At 39.5% G+C, this 22,295-nt stretch overlaps 3 protein-coding genes across 13 annotated transcripts; 1 reads left to right on the forward strand and 2 right to left on the reverse strand.

Annotated features, from left to right (window-relative positions):
- Positions 1-4,592: 4,592 nt before the first annotated feature.
- Positions 4,593-5,927, reverse strand: LOC140888620 (uncharacterized). Its single transcript, XM_073296319.1, has 3 exons — positions 5,478-5,927; positions 5,158-5,386; positions 4,593-5,035 (listed from the first exon to the last, which is right to left on the reverse strand). Exons 1-3 carry the CDS (start codon positions 5,925-5,927, stop codon positions 4,593-4,595), a joined length of 1,122 nt encoding a protein of 373 aa, XP_073152420.1.
- A 1,943-nt stretch (positions 5,928-7,870) lies between these two features.
- Positions 7,871-10,593, reverse strand: LOC140891508 (probable folate-biopterin transporter 7). The gene is made up of 2 exons (XM_073300027.1): positions 9,911-10,593; positions 7,871-9,137 (listed from the first exon to the last, which is right to left on the reverse strand). The coding sequence occupies exons 1-2, from the start codon at positions 10,167-10,169 to the stop codon at positions 8,077-8,079; spliced, it is 1,320 nt and encodes a 439-aa protein (XP_073156128.1). The 5' UTR covers positions 10,170-10,593; the 3' UTR covers positions 7,871-8,076.
- A 1,105-nt stretch (positions 10,594-11,698) lies between these two features.
- Positions 11,699-19,770, forward strand: LOC140890825 (uncharacterized). Of its 11 annotated transcripts, none has more exons than XM_073298933.1 (7): positions 11,699-12,441; positions 12,532-12,671; positions 12,768-12,867; positions 13,893-14,013; positions 14,111-14,164; positions 14,600-14,668; positions 14,917-17,051. In XM_073298933.1, exons 1-4 carry the CDS (start codon positions 11,907-11,909, stop codon positions 13,937-13,939), a joined length of 822 nt encoding a protein of 273 aa, XP_073155034.1. In that variant the 5' UTR covers positions 11,699-11,906; the 3' UTR covers positions 13,940-14,013; positions 14,111-14,164; positions 14,600-14,668; positions 14,917-17,051. The 11 variants fall into 11 exon arrangements, 9 of the variants coding, with proteins under 9 accessions (XP_073155034.1, XP_073155035.1, XP_073155028.1 ...); XM_073298934.1 differs by having other exon boundaries at positions 12,571-12,671; XR_012152331.1 differs by having other exon boundaries at positions 11,699-12,618.
- Positions 19,771-22,295: the final 2,525 nt, after the last annotated feature.

A 22,295-nucleotide genomic window follows, 5' to 3' on the forward strand; every position in this document is an offset into this window, starting at 1 on the left:
ACCAGAGGAACTCTGTGGTGCTGGCTGCTGACGTGGAAAAGTAGAAGCCTAAGATCCAACCTAGGATCCCGATCCACTAGCAGAACCCATGCGCTGAGGACAATCTCTCCGCAGATGTCCCTGCTGACCACAAATATAACAAGCCCCAGTAGCTCTCCGACATGAAGCTACAGGATGCTTCCCACCACAGTGGCTACAAAACTCCTCCTTCTTCTTCTTCTTCCCAAAACGGAACATACCTCGTGAACCACGAGATCCAGATGAAGTAGTAGGAGTAGAAGAAGACGTAGGTACAGATGGCACAACAGATTGAGCTCGAGGCTCAACAAATCCACTAGGCTGTGCTGGCATCATCAACTGTCCACGCCTGTTGCTGGTCTCCACAAGACGGCAACGTTTCACCAAAGTCTCATAAGATACCGGGTCATCACAGACGACAACCTGAGAGTAGATATCTTGGTTCAGGCCTTGCAGAAAGATATCATACTTCGACGCATCACTCGCATTAATATGAGGACTGAAAGGTAGCAGATCAAGAAATCGCTGCTGATACTGATCAATAGTCATTGATCCTTGCCTCAAAGTAAGCAACTCCATAGATCGTGCTTGGCGAACAGCCGGAGGAAAATACAATTTCTGAAACTCCCGACAGAAATCCCCCCAAGTCACCTGTCATCTCTCAGTACATGCCTGAGCAACCTTGGCATCCCACCAAAAACGTGCTCTATCCTCTAGAACGAATTCTAGAACTTCCAGTTTCTGCTCCTCAGTACACTCGAAAGCTCGGAACGTGCTCTCAAGTTTAGACATCCAGCTTCTAGCTTGTTCAGGATTCTCGCCTCCCACTAAGGGTTTCGGTCCTACCTGCATAAACTTATTAATAGTATAGCGACGTCGACCCTCATGAGGACGATGTTGATCATCCTGATGATGATGGCGACGATGATGATGACCACTTCCCTGGCCAACACTACCGTGACTCTCGTTAGCCATATCCTGAAAAGAATTGCACATTAAAATCCCAAATGCGCAAGAATTACTCTAACTAATTCTAAATCTCAAGTACTAATCCCAAAATCTATGCATGCTCTGATACCAAAAATGTAGTGACCCTGCATGGAATCACCTACTAACTGGCAACTAATAGCATGCATTAAACTTAATACAACAAAATACTTAACAGAGTAAAACGTGCGGAAACATAATCCATAATTTACATATCAGCTTAGTAATATAATCCAGGCTTAAATCTGTAGTGATACAACCAAATAGAAATTCTTAAAAGTAAACATTATACAGCTAATAAATCATGCTGTATAAAAACTTTCAAAGCTCCTGCTCCCTAGTCCTGCCTTGAACTACCAGCTCCGTCCATCCTGCGACCTGCCCCATGGAATAGGGTGTCCAAGATAACAACTAGGACATGAGCGCTACGCCCAGTACATAGACATGAGTAAACATATGTATATAATGCATGCTATATGATGACTGGTAAAAGATCATCTGAAAAATCATGCTCAGAACCGGCGCCATATGAGTGCTGCCACCGCACGGATCAACCTCTGGGTGCAACCACACTCGTCTAGTACACCAGAGTAGACAGACATAAATGCCCCCGCCGTCGCGGTACTCTCAGTGACAGACTATCGAGTATAGAGCTGAGCGGCTCTATAATCAGGTATAACAAGGTATAGGCTCAACGTGTATATGCACATGACATATGAGTATAGAAGACGGTAAAGCATACATCATGCCATATAATAATGCCAAATAAATGCAACATATAAACATGTATACTCGCTGGCAATCTCAGTCAATGTGTACGTACCTCTAGGCTAGTTCAAGTATAATAGGATCCTATGTTCCAAGCCTATATTCAAAAATTCATCGTATCACTACATAAATTCTATAAGCCTTAACTAAGCTAATAAGTACTCCCAAAACTTAAATAGATTCCCGGACCATACCTTCGTCCGTAGTTATCCCTTTGGAGTTGCTAGTCCTGGATGACTATAACCACACCTTGGTTATTCCAAAACCTCTATTATAACCGATAGGGCCCTCAAGTGTATATCTCACACTATATAACTGAAGAAGGAAACTCGGGAATTCGTAATTGAAAATGAACTCTGAACGGCCCTATTTATAGCCAAATTTCTCGGCCAGGATCGGAACTTCCGATTTCGGAATCGGAGCTTCCGATCCAGCTCATTGCGTGCATGTATGCCACGCCAGGATCGGAACTTCCGATCTACGATCGGAGCTTCCGATCTACTCTATGATCAACACTTGTCAAAACTCGCGACTGAGTCATCGATCATTTCTGGCAGCTGGGGATCGGAACTTCCGTTCCAGGATCGGAGCTTCCGTTCCAATCGGAGCTTACTATCCAGGATCGGAGCTTACTATCTGGGATCGGAGCTTACTATCCGGCCCAAAATTAAAAAGCCCAAATTTTACTTCTGAAGTCCAATAACACTCCGAAATTGGTTAAATACCAACCCTTAATCATGTTTAACATATTATTATCTTAAAATGGTTTCTGGGTTACTACATCATCATTGATGATACCACTAGTGACTCGGATTACCCACGCAGCTCGCAGTCATCGAACTCACTATCTTAATATGGGTATATTAGTATGGTTTGGTGATTGTCCCTACTATTTTGTACCACATTGACTATGTTTTGCATCCCGGAAATGATGTCTAAAGTATTTCCGTTGTAAGTAAGTTGTGGTTAACTTTTTGGCATATGTATGTTGGTTGTAGGGAACATATGAAAGTCGGTAGACGGCAAAAATGTACAATCACCACTAAACCATTTTCTAGTGTTGAACTTATGTTGATGCATAATGATATGGTTTTCTATTACAAACAAAATCTCTCTGTTTGTATCATTTCTCTAGCGATCTGGAGATGCCATCTTACCATCGAATACATAGTTCAGAAAGCACCTATAATCATTTAGTATATTTGCAAAAACTAACATTTGACTAACACATCAACAAAACAGGAACATGTTTATACACCAGCCAACAAAATACATGAATGACAAAATTCCAACTTCAAGAATGCCATCAATACCAACACATGAAATTAATCCCAATTGAAGAAATCGTAGAAGACATAATAATTGAAAATACATTAACAGAAACTTTCATTACATCCAAGAATAGGTCATAGTATGGTTGTTTGTATCACCAATAGATAAATTTACAATAGCCCAATATAATAGAATACCACGCACATCAAAACTACATTAGGGGAGAAAATAACTAAACCGTTGGGTGGCTATGCCTTCAAAAACATCTTGGATGGGGATTCTGTTCAAAATATGATACCAATCAGGAATCCTTACTGATCCTTCAGCAACCTGTTCACCAATCGTATTCTTCCCGGTTCAGACAATCGTTGGAATAGTGCCAAGTCATTGTGATTGTTGAATAACAATGATGCCGCAACAATCTTCTCGTCATCTGTGAATTTATGTATACCCTCCAATGCCTCGAATACCTTGTCTTGAGCAACTGAAATCTTATCTTCAGCACCGAGCGTCACCACCAACTCGCTTAACGTATCTTTCGTGATATGAGACAAGTTGTTAATCGCATCGATAATGGAATCATCATCAGTAACTGGCTGCTTTCGTTTCCTCATTTTTGAAGTGGCACATGTTGTTGGTTTGGATGCTGGAGATTCAGTTTCACCTACTGAATCATCAAAACCAGTTGGAATGTACGAATTTGTAATTTCCAGATTGACGACATCAGTTGGTTCCAATGCTAAAACCTCCTGGAGTGCACGATGGTAGCCCTTTGAATGATCACCCGCTGCTCGTTTGTACCCAAAAATCTCACACCAATCGTCGTAAAGCGTCCACTGCTTGTGCCTCAGTGACTTCAATTTCGGATCTGCCTGCGTGTATTATTGAATAAATTATAGGTAACCTATCAACAATGCATATTATTTCTAAAGGGTCGAGAGTACCTTAACGATCGACTCCCAGGTTTCGTCAGTAGCATCGATCGTATGATTGGTGTCGTTCCATCCAAATCCACTCCGACTTAATATAGTCACCAACGAACTGTAGGCTTTCTTCCATACATGCATCTTCGAGTTTATATGGGGACTTCCACGTAACGTACAACCAGGAATTGACTTATGCAATGCTTGCTCTAGTAAAGATAAATAACCTGCTCTAAATCCATTTTCACTTCTCCAACCCTTTGTCACCAAGTCCTTTAGAGATTGGATCAAACATTCTTCTTCTTTTGTACTCCAACTACGTCTTGTCTTCTCAGCTTTCTTGAGCAGACCGATCCCACTTGCCGAGCTCGTGCCACTGTCCATCACCAACTGTATATAATATATTCAAGAAAACACACAAATGTGTCAACCTGGTCAATGCATGTTTAGACGAAGTGATTGAAAAATATTTAGCATCAGTAACTTAAACATTCATAGATAACGGAAGAAACCAAGTCACTTCAATAACTTCGGCAGCTAAACATGGTCTTGAGAACAAATACATGGTAAAATAATACTCAACGTCACACAAAGTAATGAAACCATAAAAAATACAAGGAAAGCTTAATTATTGGTGTTCCACATTGACAGTGCAAGTTGCTCTCTCCAATCATCCCACAACTCAGAAGATTGCACTGTACTGATGAAACCAGTTTGGGATTCATCAGCCACACAAGCATATTCTTCGCCAACTTCTTCTAACGAGTCATCTGGCATTTGAGATCTGATAAAATTATGTAACAAAATACAAGCGAGAATAATCTGGTTTTGCACGCTCAAAGGGTAGAAAGAGGGACTTCGCAGTATTGCCCATCTTTTCTTCAATAGACCAAACGCTCTTTCAATTACATTTCGAGCCTGGGCATGCCGCCAATTAAATAATTCCTTGTAATTTTCCGGTCCACCCTCACGATGACCCCATGCATCCCTGTGATACCTTACTCGTCGATACGGAGTTAAAAATCCCTCGACGTTTGCATATCCATTATCACAGAGATAGTAACAACCTACAGGAAATTGAAAATCAACCTATAATTTTTCAAATGTGAAGAAGAATTTTTCTGATTTAAATTAATGAATTATCTACAAAAACATAACACAATTTTATAATTTATAATTGTGAAATTACCTACTGGAACCTTAAAAAAATCAACCTCTCGCGTCAATGCATTTCGAAGAACTCGAGCATCTGCTGCAGAGCCTTCCCACCCAGTCAAGGCGTAAATGAAGTTCATATTCTGATCGCATACTCCAAGGACATTCACAGCTAATATTCCTTTTCTAATCCTATACTTTGCTTTATCTCGTGTAGAGACATGAACCGGAATATGTGTTCCATCCAATGCACCAAGACACCCCTACAATTAGTTGAAAAAATAACAGGTTGCAGATAACAGAAATATGGATTGATATGCATTAGGGTAATCCAAATTCAGAACAAAGCTTTACCTTGAACCATTTCCATGTATCGTTGGTGCAGTTTACATCAACCGCGGTTGGTTTGATAAGCAGAAGAAGATATAACTTCAGAACGGAGTGCAACACTTCATGAAAATAAGCGCTAATGGTTTGACCGCTACGTCTATAATTGTGGCCCACAACACGGTTTTTTTTATGGTGCGCCAAAATAGACAAGAACATCGCTACTTTCTCCTCCACTGTCACATATCTTGAATCTGCTACACCCCCTATGGTACTTACAAGGTAACAAAGTCTTCCAAATGCGTTTCGAGTCATTCTTAAGTTTATTAAACATTGAGCATCTCCAGCATCAATAATCCTACGCAAATGACTGATTTGACTAGGGATCTTATTGACCATATTGTATATAGAGCATCTCTTCGAATGGTACGACGTCTTTTTCTCAACCTCCTTCTTCGTAGGTATATTAGAAGGCATATCAACAACATATTTCGACAAAGCAGTTGTTGTACGACGAGAAATATTAGAAGTTTCCTACGTCTATTATCCATCTTGCAACAAATCTCAATAATCCAAAAATATTTTGTGTAAGGCACCAGCCAAGTCGTTGAAATCAATTAAACCGAAATACATACAAAGAACATAAGGATCACAAGATAACACATTCATTCACATTCACATAGAATAAAAAAAAAATGGATGTCTCAAATTGAAAAGGACGAGCAAACAGCACACAGTAACACGATCTAACAGTTTGGCCAAAATTATTATTAATAACAATGGAGATGCGTAAGAATGCGTAAGTAACAGAACTAGATGAGAATGCTAAAAAACAAGAAATGCCCAAATCAATGAAAGAAATGCAGAAATAAGTCACAAATGGTTGGAGAAGTAATAGAATGGGTATAAACATGTAAATCAGTAGCTCAACCAAACAGATACCTCCGAAGAGCAGAGTTTTAGTTGCCCGTCGAAGACTAAAACATGTGAGAATTGCAGATTGTAAATCAAAGAACAAAGCAACTCTTCTTACCTTCGAAGCGGGAACAAGAGGGAATAGAGGACGAAGACTGCGTGCTGAATTAAATGCTAGGGCAAAGGGTAGAAAGGTAAAATATGATGTAATAAAAAGTACTGTTGAATTGTGAGTCAATTAATACCGTGTCCAAGGCATTGACAACAATACCATAAATTCCTTCATGAATAGTGGAATAATGTCGGGCCCTTGGTATAAGCAGATTTTGTTTAAAATGATACCAAACATTTGATTACTCCGCTGTCCCAAGCTAATCTGCCCTACCAAACTGGCCCTCTATATTTGAATGTTTTTGGCGGTTCTAAATCCATTCGCACGTGAACAATCACCACATCTAACCTCTTTTCTGATTAATATATTTAGGCTCTGTTTGGTACCATTTTAAACAAAATCTGCTTATACCAAGGGCCCGTCATGCCGTTACTATCCACAATGAATTTTTTTTAATGCTATGTATGTTTATAATTACAAATGAACGTATAAAGTTGCTAGATTGAGTACTTGGAATGTAAAAAAATTTCCAATACAATAATTTATATTGTTGAGTTAGGTGTTTTGAAAATTCTTTCGAAGTATATATTATTTTGTTCATGATTTTGTTGAGTTAAGTATTTTGCAAATTCTTTCGATGGATAAGATATTTTGTTCACGATCTCTCTCGTAGGTTCGAGATTATGTCACGAACAGGCTCATTATTGAAGAATTGGAATGGAAGAATGAATAGTAGGTTCGAGATTATGCACGAACAGGCTCACTGTTGAAGAATTAGAATGGAAGAATGAAAGCGAAAGACCTTGGCATTTGAAAGAAATTTGGGAATAATAATATTATTATTAATATATTAAAGGAATATTTTTTTTTTCCAAATCAAGAAATCGTATTCTTTTCAAAATAAGTAGTTTCCAATATCAATCGGAAAAATAACTTCAAAATCCTATCCGTTCTTAGTCTACAAATTTAATCGAATGTCATGGACCTTTCAGAATTTGGAACAATAATACAAAGTTGTCGACTTATTCTCTCTCGCAAATCTTTCTTTGAAATTTGTTTTGCTAGGAGACAAGCGAATATTGTTGCTCATACCTTGGCTCGAGCAGCCTATTTTTATGCTAGTCCTACTATTTATTACAATGCTCTTACTTTTTTAAATGATGTACTGACTGGTGATTGTATTGGCTCCTTTGTTTGAATAACATGATTGTTTGATTTCAAAGAGTTGTCGCATCACTTGAATTAAACAAAAGGCAAGGACAAAAAAATAAAATTCAATTCAGTTGTGAATCGAATAACCTGTTGGCCAAATATTATTTGCGTTTGAAGAATAAAGTAATTCGAAAACGAATTTCAAAACTTTACAGAAAACTACGTAAAACAGTTCAAGAATTTTGATTGGCATCACCAGAGAAAAATGTCACACAAATTCAGAATTCTTTCTTAATCTGACCAAATCAATCTAATACATAATATGCATATAAAAACCATAATACTGTAGTATGTATTGTTTATTTACGAGAATAAAAAATAAATGCATTAGCCGAGAACCTCAACTTTTGACTAATTTAAGATATCAAGTCTGCAACCAGTAATATCCTAACTCTCCTTCTTTTTTATCGTGGAAGATTTCCGATCGTCTGGAATATAGGACACCCAGAAAACAGGCAGAATCGTGCATGCCGCCTGTATCAACAGCCCTCGTGGCAAACCCTGGAAATTGTCCCCTGTTACTCCAACGAGGGATGCAAGGGCGACGCCAAAGTAGCCACTCACAATAAAAGCAAGAGCGATGGCGGACATAACAAAGGCCATTACAGAACCCTCGTACCCCGGTGGGCAGAGTTGCCCCATTAGAACGGTAAAAGGTAGAATCTTGAAGAAGTATAGAACCTCGAGCAGGCCTGAGAATACGATAACGTACAAGGAGTCAGGGATGCCAATGCTCTTGTATACACCATTGACAAATAAATAATCTGATATCATGAACACGGCCATTGAAATCTGAACGGCTGCGATTAATTTCCTTCCTGAAATGGACTTGAGATGTCGATTATATACAACGCCCCAAAGAAGCATAGCTGCTTGCCCGAAAACCTTTGATATCCCAAGGAGTGATGATTCGATATTTAGGTGCTGTGTTTGGTAGAAGAACATAGTGCCGGTTAAGGCTGGAATTATGGCATAGGATAGAGCAAACCAGATTATTGAGTAAAAGATTTCTGGTTTCTGCAGTGCGGCTAAGAGTTCCGATAGCTGCTTCTTAAAACTTACATTGGATGGACTTTTTGGTAGGTCTAAGGTATCCTCACTCACAAACATTGTCACCAAGAACTGTAAACATAGAAGAATACCGAAGATAAGGAACATAATTCGAGGTGAAAATTGATCGATAGATATGCCTCCAATGAAGTTTCCTAGCACCCCACCAATTGACGAGGCCATCCAAGTAAAAGACTGGAGAGCACCGGAAGAAGATGATTTGACGTTTTTCGAAGAGGTGGGTTTTTTACCGGTTTCCGCAACTATGGCATCATTAGCAACCTCAACTATTGAAGCACCAAGATTCCCGAGAAGGAGATACACAGTGATTGAGAAGAATGAGGAGTATGTTGTGGCAAAAATTGCTATAGCCAACCATGCTACTGCTTGTAAAAACACTGCAAGAATATTCATAGTTGTTATTTCACAAACCAATGTCCATACACTCAAAATTCTTTGGTAACAGCGATGATGAGCTATCAAATACGAGCACCGCAATTGAGATTGAAAACACCAATAGGGAGGAATCATGCACTCGCAGAATTTGATATCATTCAATCGATCATGCATCAAAAGGGAAAATGATCTACTCTTCTTGCAACACAAATAAGGAAAAAATAAATCTCACAGGTCCCCACATCCCCCGGTAGCGACTACGAAATCTATTACCAAATCAGCCATATGACATGTATTTTGCATTTCTAACAAGCAGGACTATACACTAATACTATTATGGAAGAGAATTCTGCCAGATAAACCACAAGCCAAAGAGATAATGAATGACAGGGGTCATTTTCACATAATCTAAATGACAATTGAAAATCAAGCATGTTTTAAGTAAGATTAACTTAAATTTCAGCATCAAACTGCCAGATAACAAGGCAGCAATGACAAAAACAATAATCGAAACAAGAACAAAATCTTAAAAAGATGTAAAACCAAATTATATCGACTGCCGTAGGAATCACAGGCTCCAAACATTCAAACGTAGTTACCTTAAGATGATGAACTAAGAAGATCATCAACTTCTTCAAGAAACAAAATGACGCGTAAGTTACATACAGAACCAACCAAATTCAGTTCAAGATAAGAAGAAAATTTAAAAAGCTCAGCTTTATACGATGGAACCTAATTATGATTTTCAAGGTGAAATAAACTGAAAAATGGTTACCTCCAATGGCGATGTATGGGACACGGTGCTGGCCAAAGATGTAGAATGAATCAGAGAGTATTCCATAGAAGGGTTTTGCAACCATGGGCAAGTTGGCTGAATTCTGAAGAATTTGCAGAGTGGAGGGATCCATTTTCAACCCATCTTTGAGGAAGAAATTCACACCCATCCATGGAAAGCATCTCAATCCTTGAACCCAGTACCCTATTCCAAGCAACAGTTTCCGATTCCTATCAATCTCACTCTCGCGCGACACCATTCCGGCACCTCCGACTGTAAAATAATAAACCAAATTTCACCCAAAAACCTTCAAGATTCAGCCTTTCAACTGTAGGAATCCCTACACCAACTGGGTTATTCTATAAATAGCTCCGAATCGTCAAGAATCGTCGGGAAAATCACCAGAACAGGGCCCCCCACCACCCACACCTGCGGACAATCAACATTCGATTCACATAAAAATATATATATACAAAAGGACACGTTGTGGTTAAGAGGAGAATAGGGGGTGGCAGTGTTGGGGAAGCTACACTTGGTTCATTTTTCTTGAATGATGTAATGAATCATTTATTGTTTAATAATTAGTAACCAAATTCAAGGGGGTTGGATTTTTGCGAGTGCTTTTTTTGAGAAAGAGAGAAATAAGATAAAAAGTTGGATACTTTAGAGGCCGAAAGTTTCTGGACTAACAACGTGGAGTGGTGCAGCCATGTTTCATTCTCATTTCTGGTCCCAATCGAACCACATTTATTGTGCTATTTTTTATTTTTTGACAAAAGATTGTGCTAATTTTTCTTTTTGGGGGAGAATATTAAGCTAAATTTAAATATGGGGAACTTTTGCTTTTGCTTCTTTGCTTGTTCTTCTTTTTAAAAAAAGAGAGAAATCTGAAAATATTAAGCTTTTCATAGTGTTGCTGCAGAACAAAGTTCATTAGATTAGGAGAAAAAGTAACAAATATATATAATTAGATTAGATTGTAGAAGTATTGATCTCCATCTCTATTATTACCCCCATAAAGATGGGTCAAATAGTTAAAAGAAATGCAATAATAAATGTTTTTTATATGAATTCTAACTCACATTATCAATTTCACGCAAGTAATAATAAATGTTTTTCACACCCAAGACCTTCTAAGTAATTCGCATTTTACATATCAATATTAGCAACACTTAAATGCAATTTTTGGTGTGAAGGATAACACATTGATTGATTAATCATCATTGATATGTCCAATATTTAGCTCAAGTTCTTTCAATGATTGGTGTCATGCACCATTTTATAATCCAAGTGTATTGATTTAAAATCCTTAGATTATTTATCCATCATCATATAATCCATGAACCAAACGGTCTAACAATGTGTGAAATTGGATGAGATATTAATTTTCCTTTTGGGCAACACTCATAGTGTGTAAAATAGGATGAATATCCCTTTAATAATAGTTATAATTACAATGACAATAACATATTATTTGGGCAATCCAAACTCGTAAACACCATTTGCTTTAACATAAAATCCACACACTCAAATCCATTTTCATGAGCATAATTCGTACGTGAATGAAGAGATACACACAGAAATTCAATTGTTTGGACTTTGGAATACAACATTAAGATATCCTTTAACACATATATTGTGGTAAAATTGGAATATAATAAGTTATTTCTAGTATAGTATCCTTTTAATATTTGTTCCTTATTTGTACCCATTAGTTAAGGTAACTAGACTTGTATATAGGGTGCTTGTAATTACACAAATAAGAGAGAAATAAATTAATGAGAAATTTTCAAATTTTCTCTTTTCTTCTCTGCGCTTTCACTGTGCTTTCATAGTATCAAAGCCTTCGGGCCTGATACATCGGCAAATTCAAAGATTTTTGGGCCCGATACTATTACTGAATTCTTGGGCTAGAGGAAATCGACATCTCCCAGTTTTGAGCGTGGAAAATCAACGTCTTCGCCTACTGGTCAAACAAAAACCAAGAAAGAGCGACATGTCTTCGTTGCAAGAAGAAAATGGGAGTAAAATTTCTTCCAGCAACAGTTTGGGTGTAAAATTACCTCAATCTTTCGCGCTCAATCATGGGCTTGACACTATTGCTGTCCAGATGAAAGTTCATGGACTCAAAAGCAAGAATTGTGTTTCATGGGCTCAATCCATTAAACAAATCATCTATGGAAAAGGATGGATGGGATATGTACTGGGAGAAGCTACTGAACCAGTAAAAACAGACCCAAAGTGGCCGACTTGGAAATCAGAAAACTCACTGGTAATCTCTCGGTTTTTTAATTTTATGGAACCATTGATTGGAAAGGCATATTTGTTACTTCCGCTAGCCAAAGATGTGTGGGAAGCTGTCAGGAAAACTTACTCTGCTTTAAAAGGTGAGGGACCTAACAGCTCAAAAACAGTACCAGGAGCAACCTATTTCATTAAGGAACAATTAGACAAACTGTACGAGTTTTTTCAATCCACACAATTCTCAAATTTTTCTTCTGCCTCATTCACTTGTTCCCTAGCTCCGCAAGGTAATTATCTTCGATCTATGATTCTTAAAGCGTCTAATTTATCCTTAAATCCTTGGATCATAGACTCTGGCGCTACTGACCACATGACAGGATCATCTCGATTATTTTTTTCATACTTTCCCTGTGCAGGAGACCAAAAAGTTAAGATAGCAGATGGTTCCTTATCTGCCATAGCTGGTAAAGGATCCGTTCTTATTTCTAAGAACTTGGTCCTTCATAATGTCCTTCACGTACCAAACCTATCATGCAATTTATTGTCCATTAGCAAACTAACCTGTGATTTAAATTGTTGTGCTAAATTTTCATCCAACCTATGTGAATTTCAGGATCTAGACTCGGGAAAGACGATTGGAAATGCTAGGGAGAGTGGAGGTCTATATTACTGTGAAGAGGAGGATAACTTGTATGGGCAAGCTCAACAATCCAGTAAGGAATCAACCCCTACTTTTAGTAACTCTGATATCATGATGTGACATCGTAGATTAGGTCATCCAAACTTCCAATATTTAAAGTATCTGTTTCCTGCACTGTTAAAAAATGCAAATCCATTTGATTTTAAGTGTGATATTTGTCAACTTGCAAAGCATCATCGAGCAGTTTTTCCTAGTCAACCATATCAAGCATCTAAACCTTTTTCCCTTATCCACAGTGATGTGTGGGGACCTTTTAAAACACCAATCCTTTCGGAAAAAAAATGGTTTGTCACATTTATTGATGATCATACACGTTTGAGTTGGGTTTATTTACTTTGTGACAAATCAGAAGTTAGACATACTTTTCAAACTTTTTATACCATGGTTGACACACAGTTCCATGAACAAATTCAAGTGTTTAGAAGTGACGGTAAAGAATTTTTTAATCACATGTTAGGATCATTTTTTCAGCAGAAAGGGATAATTCATCAAAGCTCTTGCATTGACACTCCACAGCAGAATGGGGTGGCATAAAGGAAAAATAGACATCTTGTAGTAACCCGTATCCAGAATTGACGATTTATGAGTAATTAATCGTGTAATTATGTTTAGATCAAGTAAAAAATGATTAAGGAAATTCCAAATGGGTTAACGGAGTCCAGAAATGAATTCAGGACACTCGAAAATAGCCGGGAAGGTCTCGAGGATCCGGAGGGTTCGGAAGCTCCGAACCAAGTCAGGAGGCTCCGAACTGGATCGGAGGATCCGAACTCAGGATCGGAGGCTCCGAAGTGGATCGGAAGCTCCGTCGGTAAAATCGGACGTTCCGATCGGGACCAGAGCACGTGTCATCGCTGACGTCAGCAAAGTGACGTCATGGCTGACGTAATATTGGGCGATCGGACGCTCCGAAGATGGGATCGGAGGTTCCGATCATGTTCGGAGGCTCCGAACTCCGTCTATAATAGGGGGCCGAAATTTCATTTTCAAGTGCACCTTTCCCTCTCTTCTCTCTGATTCCTAAGCCTTATAACTCAGATCTAGGGAGTTCTAGGCATCCTATTGGGAATCCGGAAGTGGCATAGCGATCTAGGCGTCAAGACGGAGCTGTGGCCTAGTTTTGAGGCAATTGTCATCAGCGGACTGACGACGGACGCAGGTATAGCTATGGTCTCCTTAAAATATTTAGGAGTATGTAATAGCTTAATTAAGACTTTTAGAGCTTAATTATTGATGCATGGGTATTTGCATTATAGAGCTGATATAGGCTGGGAACCTAGAGTGGGACTGCTAGAACTGCCTGTAGTAAGGTACGTAAGTACTGACTGAGATAGCCAGTGGGTTTTGCATGCTTATATGTTGCATTTGTATGTCATTTATTATGCAGCATGTGCATATCATATTGTGCCTATCCATCTTGTGAGATGAGCCATGTAGGGCCGCTCAGCCCTGTTTGGATGGTTGATGTCTAGTGCCCAGTGACTGACGGGTCATGGGTGATTAGCATCAGGGGACACAGTCCACGTCCTATAGGAATGAGCAGTGTACGCAGGGTTTGCTCCCCGGGTTGTACCACTCATATCCTAGGCGCCATTACTGAGCAGTTATATACAGTTATCCCAGATATGGATACCCTATCATTTGCATGCATCATATTTGTATGTTTTACCCAGTTCTTTCGTATTGAGCTTAGAGCTCACGCCCAGTCTTTTTTGTGTATCTGGACACCCCATTCGACGGGGCAGGTGTAGGTGCAGGATTGAGCATCAGGAGCTTGGAGTAGCCAGTGACCAGTGAAGACAGCAGGATTAGCTGTAGGTTTTGCCTTTAGGGTTTATTTATTCGATTTGGTTGTATAAATCGAATTGGTTTAACCGGTTGTATTCTGCCGGTATGTTTTTATTTAAGTTTTCCGCAGTGATTTATTTAATGCATGTTTAATTATGCTCTTAACTCTGATTAGGTAGTGGATCCGAGTAGGGTCGCTACATTTATTGGTATCAGAGCATATGCATGCAAGAGACTTGAGATATAGTAATGAGACTTTGGGTTATCCTTATAGGATTGATGAGACCTTGGAAGAGGTGATGATGCGGCAATTAGTTTTCCCAGAGACTATCGCCATCGGCCGGATTTCTGAAGATTTGGCTTATGGGATTCCAGCATGTGCGGACAGGAGTGATGGATCGTGTCCGAGTTTTCAAGACTTCTACTAATGTGGATCCTAGCTTTGGATCGAGTATCGGATGCCAGAGGCAGTGGCAGAACATTGGATGGGACGCACTTGATGCTTGCATCTGTATCGACCATACCATGATGACACTACTCTGAAGATTCTCCAGTCATAGTTGGAGAGATTGTCAGATAGACCTTCAACAGGGAATGCCTCGAGTGCCTAAAGCATGACAGGTTTCGAGCGTGAGGTCTTTAACCTCATGCAGTACATGGTTTTTCCGGTATGCTGATATCGATGCGTTCGGTAGGCACACGGGAAACTTCATGTTCAAAAGCATGATTTGGTTACAAGAAGAAAGCTGACGGTAGAACGTGAGCAGAAGAGGTCGATGGACATACACTGACGCAGAGCATAGCTGGTTAGCTATCACGAGCCATTTCTCCGGAGTTCTTCGTAAGAGGACATGTAGAGAGACTTGATCGGGAGTATGCTTGTATCGATGCGTGTGTCGATTAGAAGCTTTATGCTCAAGAAACGAAGACTAGTACGATGATTTAAATACTGTATTGATGTAGTTGTAAACAGTATTTCAGTTGTAATGAATCATCATACTTTGGTTGTATCATTTCAAGTTCGATTGTACATTTCATTGTATTTTGAATGCTGTATGTATTACATGGGTTTGTAATAAAGAGAATTGTACATAACTTGAAATAAGTGATACATGTTTATCCAGCAATTCGTGGATGATTGCATGATTGTGCAGAAGTTTAGATTGAGTTTAGTTGATTAGCGTTCAACTATTGCAGCTCATGGGATTTGAGTGGGCCGACTGTGACAGTGTGACTCGCGGTTAGTCTAGGCGTTTTCCTAGGATTGACCTAGTTAGTCAGTGGACTATGTTAGTGCCAACGATGAGTGGACTCATCTAGAGGCATTAAGAGTATTGTTCGGTTTAGAACATTTGGGCTTTGTTCTAGGTTGTTTCTTGGAACAATAGGCTGTCTGACCTTTGTTAGGTTGAGGCTTGTGATGATGGGTTTTCATCAGGATACCAGGTCCAGTATATGCCGATAGTTGTGGACTATGACCATGACTAGACGTGATGGGGCGCGATCCTATGCCAGTGTTACCTGGGAGCCTTTGTGTTTCGGGATTTGGCAGTGGGAAGGCTACTCAGTCTAGGGATTTGGTGACAGTCACGACGAGGTATGACCTTGGATTAGATATCAGGTTTGATATCGATGATTTGATATCATCTGGTGTGTCAGAGATATAATTTGAGTGTTCTGCTATGGGAACCAGTCATGGAGGGATTTTCTTGACAAGTGTGTACTCTGAACATATAGGTTTTAACCTTTGGATTATTGCTAGACATGTGGATCTAGTATGTGAACGGATTTCTACAAGCGATGACTAGGGGTTGTCATCAGAGTTGTGGTTAGAATTTTCTTGTGATAGGAATTATCCAAGATATTGGATGGGATGTTGTTACGAGACTTTGACTCGAATTTGAGGACTACTCCATGATGAATGACTTCATCTGCGAGGGATTATATCAGATGTTGAGGATTGTACATGACTAATTAAGATGTGAGGGAAGCATGACCTATAACCGTGAAACCTTGGTAGTTGTCCAGGTGGGTTAACATGGTAAGCTACCTTAGTCTTAAATTATTGCACAATCTTAAGCGAGGGATATAATCAGGAGAGTGTTCGAAGATTGTGGAAATCTTTGGAATTTCTTAGGTATAACTTTGGACTTAACGAATCGCGATGTTCATCCTGAATGAACGAGGCAAGTGAGTCCGATGATTGAACTAAAAGTACTGTCTGATATTTTCAGAGATTGAGCGTAGGATTTTCCATGGGATGGAGATGGACTTAGTTTATCTTGATGTTTGCCTTGGGTGAACAAGACAACGATTAGTAGTGCTAAGGTGGCACGGGATCTGTGCTAGTGACTACTAGTGGTTATTGGCTAACTCTGTCAGAGTTAGGATGATTAAGTTCAGAATACGAAGCAGCAGTTAATAGTGCTGAAAAGGCGCAGGACTTGTGCCAAGTAAACTACTTATGTACCATGATCTGACACCGTTTGGAAATGGTTCCTTGTGGCAGCTGAGTCATAGTTATTGACCGAGCCATGTAGTTGTATGATCAGTTGCTGAAAAGGGGTTAGTATGAGCTGATGGTATTATCAGAGACTCTGAGTTGAGTTATATCGGGCTCAATGACTGTCGAGTTTCGAGACGGAATAGGAAGCGTTTCCATATGTCTGTGCACTGTGGAATGTCCCAGTCGAGCATATTGGTGGGATCTTACCTTAGTCTTGATGAGTGCACAGTGATTGCGAGTATGTATAACTATCAGGAGGATGTCCAACGATTGAGATTCATGGGTGAATAACCTATGGTTGAAATGATGCAGATCATCAGAGGTGTAATAACTTCTATTGCAATGTATGCGTGACTTCGCAGACCAATGGCTAAAAGATGACTTAGTGTCATTATTAGTGATCGATGATAGTTTCATCAGAGCACAGTGTTGAGATTATACTAAGAAACGTGGACAGCAGAATGTACTAGACATGATGGTTTAAGTTCCCAGTATTCCTTGGGAAGCTGTTTGTGCTTCAGGGAGAGTGGGGAGGGTAACCAGTCTAGGAAACATTGTGAGCAGTTACGTTGAAGTATAGACTTGAGCCAACTGGAGTATCCTAAAGCGAGATTCATGTAAGAATGTGTCAGCACAATGTTGGGGATTAATGTTTTCCTAACTAGAGGTGTTGAGCACCCGGAACATTTGGAACCATTAGATGGTTAGATTCGATAAGTAATTCGACGAATGTCGTAAACCAGTCAGTTCATGACTTGGTCTTCGTCAGTATAAGATTTCTTTTTGGACGATGATCTCGATCAAGTGGGTGTTGGTATCTTTCGTGACCAGAGATATCGGGGTCAGTTTGGAAGACGTATCAATGTTGTGATATGCGAGTGCTAGAGGAGTTCGATTGACGACCAGTAGCGCAGTAATTTTCAGCTGGGAAAATGTTAAAGCGGTTCAGCATTAATGAAGCTTGCAGAGAATTCGACGAGAGTCTGAGTAGGTCGGAGGATATTTCGACCAGACACTCGAGCAAGGGTTTCTTGTACGTTCTCAAGGTTTTACCCTAGATTTCGAGGACGAAATTTTTTAAGAGGGGGGGGGGAGAATGTAGTAACCCGTATCCAGAATTGACGATTTATGAGTAATTAATCGTGTAATTATGTTTAGATCAAGTAAAACATGATTAAAGAAATTCCAAATGGGTTAACGGAGTCCAGAAATGAATTCAGGACACTCGAAAATAGCCGGGAAGGTCCCGAGGATCCGGAGGGTTCGGAAGCTCCGAACCAAGTCAGGGGCTGCGAACTGGATCGGAGGATCCGAATTCAGGATCGGAGGCTCCGAAGTGGATCGGAAGCTCCGTCGGTAAAATCGGACGTTCCGATCGGGACCAGGGCACGTGTCATCACTGACGTCAGCAAAGTGACGTCATGGCTGACGTAATATTGGGCGATCGGACGCTCCGAAGATGGGATCGGAGTTTCGATCATGTTCGGACGATCCGAACCGGGTTTGGAGGCTCCGAACTCCGTCTATAAATAGGGGGCCGAAATTTCATTTTCAAGTGCACCTTTCCCTCTCTTCTCTCTGATTCCTAAGCCTTCTAACTCAGATCTAGGGAGTTCTAGGCATCCTATTGGGAATCCGGAAGTGGCATAGCGATCCAGGCGTCGAGGCGGAGCTGTGGCCTAGTTTTGTGGCAATTGTCATCAGCGGACTGACGACGGACGCAGGTATAGCTATGGTCTCCTTAAAATATTTAGGAGTATGCAATAGCTTAATTAAGACTTTTAGAGCTTAATTATTGATGCATGGGTATTTGCATTGTAGAGCTGATATAGGCTGGGAACCTAGAGTGGGACTGCTAGAACTGCCTGTAGTAAGGTACGTAAGTACTGACTGAGATAGCCAGCGGGTTTTGCATGCTTATATGTTGCATTTGTATGTCATTTATTATGCAGCATGTGCATATCATATTGTGCTTATCCATCTTGTGAGATGAGCCATGTAGGGCCGCTCAGCCCTGTCTGAATGGTTGATGTCTAGTGCCCAGTGACTGACGGGTCATGGATGATTAGCATCGGAGGACAGTCCACGTCCTGTAGGAATGAGCAGTGTACGCAGGGTTTGCTCCCCGGGTTGTACCACTCATATCCTAGGCGCCATTACTGAGCAGTTATATACAGTTATCCCAGATATGGATATCCTATCATTTGCATGCATCATATTTGTATGTTTTATCCAGTGCTTTCGTATTGAGCTTAGAGCTCACGCCCAGTCTTTTCTGTGTACCTGGACACCCCATTCGACGGGGCAGGTGTAGGTGCAGGATTGAGCATCAGGAGCTTGAAGTAGCCAGTGACCAGTGAAGACAACAGGATTAGCTGTAGGTTTTTCCTTTAGGGTTTATTTATTCGATTTGGTTGTATAAATCGAATTGGTTTAACCGGTTGTATTCTGCCGGTATGTTTTTATTTAAGTCTTCCGCAGTGATTTATTTAATGCATGTTTAATTATGCTCTTAACTCTGATTAGGTAGTGGATCCGGGTAGGGTCGCTACACATCTCCTCGAAGTAGCTAGGTCCTTGATGTTTACTACTCGAGTGCCTAAATATCTTTGGGGAGAAGCCATTCTTACTGCCACATATCTCATTAATAGAGTGCCATCGAGAGTTTTGAACTTTAAATCTCCATTGACAGTGTTTAAAGAAACATTTCCTTTGTCTCATTTATCTTCTGATTTACCCCTGAAAGTTTTTGGGTGTGTGGTCTTTGTTCATGTACATCATCAACATCGTGATAAACTTGATCCTCGTGCTTTAAAATGTGTATTTTTAGGATATTCTCCTACACAGAAAGGGTACAAATGCTTTGATCCCAAAACGAAGAAGTTTTATGTGTCAATGGATGTTACATTGTTTGAAACACAAGCTTTTTTTGATACTCCTCTTCAAGGGGAGGATAAATTGGAAGACTCGTTCTTTGATTTGGAATCTAATTCTAAATTCATGATCAATGTGGATTTAAATACATCTAATCCATTGCCACTAGTGAATATTGATACTGGAGCCCGAGTTGAGGATGAAAGATTGTTTGGGCAAGTCTATACAAGAAGAAACCAACCTCAAAGTAAGCAAGATGCCACAATTCTTCCTAATCAACCGTCTGAACCAAGTATGGATCCTAATGACAAAGCCCCTCAAACTCCAGGTAAAGTATCCTCATCACCTCTTGATGAACCAAAATCCCCAGTATCTCTAGATCTTCCTATTGCTTTTCGGAAAGGTGTGAGATCATGCACCCAACATCCTCTGTCTAATTATGTGTCTTACAAAAACATTTCTAGATCATATTCTAATTTTATCTCACAACTTCGAAGTGTGGATGTCCCAAAAACTATACAGGAAGCTCTAAATGTTCCGGAATGGAAAAAAGCGGTTCTTGAGGAGATGAATGCATTGGAGAAAAATAGAACATGGGAAACAATGTTTTTGCCTAAGGGAAAACAAATAATGGGTTGCAAATGGGTGTTCAATGTAAAACTCAAGTCAGATGGATCATTGGAGAGGTACAAAGCAAGACTAGTTGCTAAAGGCTTCACTCAGACTTATGGGATTGATTATCAAGAGACGTTTTGTGAGGACCTCGGGTTGCTAATCTCATCTTAGGGCAATTAATGATTAAAACCAATTAATCATATATAAAAAGAATACTCAAAAAGAATATTCAAAATATATTTTTTTTTTTTGTGAATAGTGTTTGGCTAGATCGATAAGATCTTACCGATCTAGCGAGCACATTTTTCAGCTTCTCTGTTTTGGAAAAATCAGGGCTGGCTAGATCCGCCAACTTCTGCGAATCGAGCAGCCATCAAATTCCAGAAATTCAGCATAAAAGTTTTTGCTGTCACGGCTTGCATCTTGGCACAATTCAACATCAATCAAAGATACTAACATGATATAACTTCTATAAACATACATATACTCATAAATCAAGTCTTGAGCATAATAAACTAGCTTTTACAACTTCAACTAGATCACAAACTACTCAAAACATAAGATTACACAACTTGTTTCAAAGTTCTTCCAACATATCATGTTAAGTGTTCTACCATGCTTCTAAGTACATCTACAACCCGAGTCCTCACGTGCTAGACTCTCTCCCAGTTGTCAATGACGTCGATGACTAGCTCCTGCCCCATCTGTTGTCATGCACACATACAAAACAAGACAACAGCCGGATAAACTTCGGTGAGAAATCAATCTCAGTATAATCGACATATAAATGCGTTAAATAAATTCATATCAACTCTAAACATATCAACTCGAGAATAGAGTAAAAATAACGCATATATCGACTCAAACTTCAAATCAAACTTCTATTTATATAGCGCGCTAACTCAAGAATTGATTCTTATCACTTCATTGCCATCAAGATTCGTAACCGATCTTAACATGGATATCCATCTATCGTAGCCATTCCGGGCTAGAAAATAAGGTTAACCGCAACCTTGGCATAGAATCAATTCAATATACAATCATATCAAAAGCAATAAAGATCCACTACCTGTGATGGATCAACAATAACATAAGTTCTACCTCAAGAACAAATACTTAAACAAGTATGTGGTTTGTTCGGGATAACTCAAGAATAGTCGTTCTTGAGTTTCACAGTCCCTGACTCGCGATGTCGTCATTATACCTTTCATTTCATTGAGTCGTAGTTGCTTCAAATCTGTACAACTTTCATCAAAGAATAGCAATCAAACTTGCTCAAGTTCATTATCCAATCTTCAAGGTAGCATAACTTCAACCTTGAGCTATTTGATCTTGTTTCTCAAATGCTAAAATCTTGAGTCCGAATCTCTTATTTACAATCTGAAACATCATATCAAGCTATTTCTATCAGCTACAACTCACATAAAAATCAGCTCAATCACAACTCAAACTTCAAAGCAAAACGAGTTACAAACTTTGCTCAATTCTTGACCGATTCGAATTGTAGCTTCTCGAACTCGAAACATTCAAATATAATCTGATATGAAGTGTAAACATGCTGCATATATCAGCAACCAACTCATATCTAACTCAGCTCAAGCATTATAAACTCAAACATGATCAAAGTCTTGAACCGACGGCATAACGGTATAAAATCG

Source organism: Henckelia pumila, chromosome 3 (assembly GCF_033568475.1).
Source record: "Henckelia pumila isolate YLH828 chromosome 3, ASM3356847v2, whole genome shotgun sequence".
In the NCBI taxonomy this organism is placed as follows: domain Eukaryota; kingdom Viridiplantae; phylum Streptophyta; class Magnoliopsida; order Lamiales; family Gesneriaceae; genus Henckelia; species Henckelia pumila.